The sequence below is a fragment of the Ipomoea triloba genome, chromosome 2 (assembly GCF_003576645.1).
Source record: "Ipomoea triloba cultivar NCNSP0323 chromosome 2, ASM357664v1".
Taxonomy (NCBI): Eukaryota; Viridiplantae; Streptophyta; class Magnoliopsida; order Solanales; family Convolvulaceae; genus Ipomoea; species Ipomoea triloba.
The window spans coordinates 14665902-14672032 of NC_044917.1; the positions used below are offsets into that span (position 1 = coordinate 14665902).

A 6131-nucleotide genomic window follows, 5' to 3' on the forward strand; every position below is an offset into this window, starting at 1 on the left:
TATTATTTATAATATATATTTATTTATTAATTATATATAATATATATTTATATTTATTTAAAATTTATTAATTTATATATTTATTAAAATTATTTGGGCTAGCCCATTTAATTTCGGGCTATCGGACTTATCAGTTTCGGACTCATCAAACTAATTTTTTTATCGGGCTATAGCCCTGTCGGTTTCGAATTTTTTCGGGTTTGCCCATCGGGTTCGGGCCTGATAGACATTCCTAATCCTAAGTGTAGTGACCCAAGACGTATAAATAATAAGGTGGACCTGGGTCCAATACGACGCCGTTTCACTATTTTTTTTTAAATTACTAAACATATAGCCCTGAAATGTGTGAATGTGGAGGTTTCAAATTGTGAATATGAAGTATAGAATTTGTGAAAGTAGAGTTATGAATGTGTGAATCTGTACTAGAGTTAACAGAGTTCTAGCAACTTGTAGCCCTGTAATGTGTGAATGTGGAGTTCCCAAGTTGTGAACATGGAGTATAGGATCTGTGAATATAGAGTTTTGAATGTGTGAATGCATAACAATGGTAATATAGTTACTAAACATATAGCCCTGTAAGTGTGAATATGGAGTATAGGGTCTCTAAATATAGAGTTTGTGTTCTGTTGCGATGAGGAACCGCTAACGCCTTTAATTTTTAATTTTTTTTTTTAAATTGTGAAACGTCGTCGTATTGGAGGCATAACAACTGGTATAAACAATGTGCTTAAATTGAGCACTACGGTAACCAAAGTGAATGAAGCTAGGAGGAAATTTAATCCAAGCACCTCCTCTATAAATTCCCAACTGATCGTGTCATAAGCCTTTCTGAGGTCCACTAACATGGGCATGCATCTTGGAGAAATTCTCTTCCTAGCATATATAGCAAGATATTATCTGACATGACTCTACCTTCAACAAAAGCTGTCTGGGCTGTATCAATGATTGAAGGAAGTAATCTACTGAGTCTCGCTGCTAGGACCTTGGATATGACTTTGTAGATGACATTGGGTCTAAAATCATGATGGGATTTGGGAATGAGAGCAATGGTGGTATAGTTAAGGATCTGACCGGAATCAAAGAATTCTTGAACAGCTGCAATGAGATAGATCTTCACCAATTTTTCTTGAAGAAGCTATCTGGACCTGGGGCCCTACCTATTTCCTGGGAGACGACAGCTTTAGTCAGATCAGACTGTTGAAAGGCAGAAACAGTAGGGCCATTACTCAGGTGGAAGTCGTAGGCTGCCATGTGCCCTCCAAAAAAGTTCGCCCCTTAATTGTTTTTAAGAAAAAGAGATAACTGCATTTGCACTGAGAATTTGAAGGAAGCATATGGACTTGAAGGGAAAGCCGATTGACCATGGCTATCGCATGCCTGCTGAGTGGGAGCCCCATTCCCAGTGCTGGATCGGCTGGCCAGTAAAATTTCTTTCTTTCTTTTCATTCTGTACTGTGCTTTGCGCCGCTTCTTGTGTTTGCTATCATGTTTTGGCTACATTTTCTTTCCCTCATGTTTGGGGTTTATTTTTTTGATTTGAAGAACTGGGTTATTTGGAATTTCTGGATTAAGGATGGCAGCATTGGCAGGGAGGATGATACTTTTGTTATGTCTTGAGGACGAAAATTTGGCCTAATTTCCTTAAGGCTAAACTGAACTTAATCTAAATTCATTTCTTGGTCTGACAAAAACTTTGCTAACTATTCCAAAATTCAAAAGAGTGGAGATGAGAGCTTGTAATAGACCTGAGTTCGGTTGAGGTTAAAGGTGAAAACTTAAGTTTGAGCTTTAGCAGAAATGGTGGAAACAGCGAAGAAATGAGAAGAAAATATGGAGAAAAGTCATGAAGAAATAGAGAGAAAGCTGTGTAAGAGGCTGTAACTTGAGCTTAAATTAAGAACACAACACACTGGTAAGCTCATAAATCGGGGAAGAAATCTCTGAAGAAATGGGAGAAATAATAGAATAAAGGAGAGAAATTGTATCGAAATCCACAGCTAAAAGATATGTTTGATTATTACAACCAAGTGATTTAAATTATGGGAAGCAAAACAACAAAACATCAAAACAAATCCCTATTCTACTGGATCTCCCTTCACAGAATTCTGTAGCTGCCCATTCCTGTGACGCCATTTAGCTCAATAACTCCAACAGTTACTAATTGCAATGGCACCTTTTGGGGTGTCGTACTATTCTCCAATGCACAGCTCCAATAGAATTCACCAAAGCACAGTTTATTTCTTTTAAAATCCTCAGTACAGGACAGAGCTAAATCTTTAAGTTCATGTGAAAGTTTGATACTTTAAATTTTATCAACAGCAAACGTTGTCACAATTAATCTGCTTAGTTTTTAACTTGGGTTTGCAATCTTTTTGTACATAATCCAGTTTTGTAAGTAATTCCAAAAAAAATTCTTGTAAGGCATTTTACTATGTCTACTGCTAGTTTGAGCCCTGTTCTGCAATCCTTCCCAGTTCAATATTTTCTTCCCCTTCTATGTAGTGCAGCTTCTGACCTACCAGGAAAATAAACAAATACTCTGTTTTCTCATGTTATTTATTTATTTATTATTTAAAAATTTATAAACCTTGCTGTGATGATAGTATGGATTTTCTTCACTCCTTAGTTAATCTTTTTTTCTTCTTCGACTTATAGGAACGCCCAGATAACTGGAGGGACAATGCTGTGCATGCTCAACGTGTATTTGCTAGTGTAGCACAGGCTATCTCAAGATTTGAACATGTTACTGTTTGTGCTAGTTCCGCTCAGGTTAGTAATCTGGTGTATATAAGAGAGGTTGAGATCCTTTTTATGAACCCTTGTACTTATTTTAATTACTATTGTATGCCCTCTGGACAGTGGAACAACGCACGTGATCAGTTACCAAAACATATCAGGGTTGTTGAGATGAGCATGAATGATTCTTGGTTTCGTGATTCTGGTCCAACTGTCAGTTCCTCTTTTGTCAACTTGTTTTAATTAATTAATTATATCATTATTTTCATTAGTTGGATCAGTTAGTTTTTATGAAATGTAGTTACCATTTTACAGTCACTTCAATGAATGCAGTTTGTTATCAGAAAAGGTGCAGAAAGCTCTCAAAATCTTGAGCCAAGTGTTGCAGGGATTGACTGGACCTTCAATAGCTGGGGAGGTATGCCTTCAAATTTATACTTGCAATGCTGGTCATCAATTTTGTGTTTCTGTTTCAAAGTTTTCTATGGCTGTCATATTATCAGCCAATTGATTGTAGGATCCTCCGATTAATGCGTGTCAATGCATTATGCTGACTGCTGACTAAGAGGAGTCCTGCCTCTAGCTGTTCTGTTTATACTTTCTATTAATGTATTAAGGCATTGTCATCTTGGGATCCAGTTTTATAACAATTTTAACTGTAGTTGCAATTTTCAGGAACTGTTTATTTACAGACTATATTGAAGTTTGTACATTGTACATGACATATTTTTTAGTGAGGGTTGCAGCCTCTACTAAAAATGTTGCATATCTTTCCCATCATATCACCACGAATTCAATATAGTGAGGGTTGCATGTTTTTCTCTGCTTGCTTTGTACTTTGGAAATTTATGTTTCTGTACTGTGTTGTGTCTAGTCTAGGATATATATAGTTATATACGGTTAAGAGTTGCTATGCATGATATATATCATATTGCTTTTTCAAAGTTTCAAAACATTAAGTTTAGTTGCTGATTCAATCGCAGGAATCGAAGATGGATGTTATGCAGACTGGAGTCAGGACCTTCTTGTTGCAAGGAAGGTATGCCTAGATCTAAATCTATGCTGCAACCTCGCTGTAACACAATGCAAATTTGGTTTCCTCTGTTGAAAAACAAAGGGTTGTGTCTGTTTATGAATAGGTGCTTAAATTAACAGTTATTTGTCTCTATATATATATATATATATGTATATATGTATATATGTACTATGTTTCTTCATTAGAAACGTAGAGTTATAGAAATATATTGTTAACCTTTCAGTATTATATATATTTTCTCTTCCTAGATTCTTCATCTTTGCTTTTGCCTAACTGGCGGGTGGTTGTTATTCTCCACCCGCCAAGCCTCTGGGTTTTTCAAATTCAACATTTTGATATATTGATTTATATCCTTGCATCTCAGATTTTGAGCATTGAAAGGTCCCCAAGGTTCCCTCAGACTATGATTCTTGAAGGTGGAAGCATTCACGTTGATGGAGAAGGTAAATCTGTTCTTTCTTGTAGAATTCTTTTTAGTTCTGAAATGTAGCCTTCTCTCTTTGCCAGGAAGGTGGCATAATGATGAGTGTTGCATGCTAATTACTTAAAATTTGTGTTTCCTCTAGGTACTTGCCTCACCACAGAAGAATGTCTCTTGAATAAAAACAGGAATCCTGATATGACAAAGGAAGAAATTGAGAGTGAACTTAAAGCATATCTTGGAGTCAGCAAGATTATTTGGTTACCTCGTGGGTTATATGGTATATTGCTTATCTATTTACTGTGTGATTGAAAATGAAAACTTTGAAAATTTTGAAATTCTCTGGAACTAAACTGGCATAAAAGTTTAGTCTTCAGGGCACCTCTTAAACAACAAAATGATGCTTTTCCCTTTATTCCCCTTCTTTTTGAAGGATGAATTGAAAGGTGGACTTATCGCTTTATTGCAGGTGATGATGATACAAATGGTCATATAGATAGCATGTGCAGTTTTGTGAAGCCTGGTGTCGTTTTATTGTCTTGGACTGATGACAAGTGTGACCCTCAGCATTAAAGATCCTTGGAAGCTCTTACTGTTCTTGAAAATTCCACAGATGCTAAGGGTAGAAAATTTAACTGGTCCTCAAAAAGGGCTTCATCCTAATGTTGTTACGTATACCACAATGTTGCAGGGGTTCATTATTTTGGATACGCACATGGTGGGGCCTCTGTTCCGGTCAACTACAGTTTCCTTTCAACACAACTGTAATATCTTTTCAACACAACTGCAGTATCCTTTCAACACAACTGCAGTTTCAGACGGAAGCCCTTTTTGAGGAATTTCACAAAATAATGAACCCCTGCAACATTGTGGTATACGTAACAACATTAGGATGAAGCCCTTTTTGAGGAACTCCATATACCTGGTCCTCTCTATATGACAGAAGAGGAGGCAAATGGATTGGTTGAGGTAACAAACTGTCTTTGCTTTTGGGGTACGGTGTCGTTATAATGGGTTCCATCATAAACACCTAAGATGCCATCTTTACATAGCGTGAACATTTAATTAAAACTCTGAAATGAATCATCTTTCCTGTTACTAATTAGGAACGAAAATTCTGAAAATAGGATGATGGTAAACCAAGACTTCCAGGTACAAGGCTTGCCGCTTCATATGTAAACTTCTACATTGCAAATGGGTCAATCATCGCTCCACAATTTGGAGACAAGTGGGATGATGAAGCAGTTCGGGTCCTGTCACATGCATTTCCCGATCATGAGTTAAGTGAAACTGCAATCACCCCCATAGAATGATATTTCTTCTGATTATATATCTCTGGAGGTGGAAATATACATTGTTGTGGTTCACACAACAACAGCCCCGCAGTCTATGAAGACGGACAAATAAGATATATCAATTGCAGATTGTTGTGGTTCACCTTTCTTATGAGTTTGGCACATCTGAAATTCTATTCTGCTTGCTAATGACTATTGCTGCCAATATGGTTAATTTTAGTGAGGTTCAAAGAGTTGATTCTCTGATTGAATCACTTTGTTTTTATTAATATCTTTGTTGTAGCATTGGGTCTCACTCTTTTGCCTTCTTGCTTACAACAGTGAGAATTTTCATTTCACATAGGGCTTGTTTGGTTATCAGCGGTTAGCAGTTAGCGGTAGCGGGTTGTGTTAGCGGTTATCAAATAGCGGATTGTATTAGCGAGTTTGACCAGCGAAATGTATTAGCGGTTTGTAAAAAGATGTTTGGTAAAATTAGCTGTTTAGATTAGCGGTTAACATATAAAATGACCAAAAAGGTATACATATAATACTACTCCGTAATAATAAAAATAATAATAATAATAATATTGTTATTATTAATAAACCAAAAAAAAAAAAAAGAAACCAAAAGAAGAAAAAAAAAAAAAAAAAAAAACCAAAA

At 36.2% G+C, this 6131-nt stretch overlaps 1 protein-coding gene across 1 annotated transcript; it reads left to right on the forward strand.

The window, feature by feature from the left end:
- Positions 1-938: 938 nt before the first annotated feature.
- LOC116010574 (agmatine deiminase-like) lies at positions 939-5449 on the forward strand. Its single transcript, XM_031250046.1, has 9 exons — positions 939-1421; positions 2656-2769; positions 2860-2949; positions 3070-3154; positions 3720-3775; positions 4137-4215; positions 4339-4473; positions 4663-5162; positions 5321-5449. Exons 1-8 carry the CDS (start codon positions 1335-1337, stop codon positions 4764-4766), a joined length of 750 nt encoding a protein of 249 aa, XP_031105906.1. The 5' UTR covers positions 939-1334; the 3' UTR covers positions 4767-5162; positions 5321-5449.
- The last annotated feature ends 682 nt before the right edge of the window (positions 5450-6131 follow it).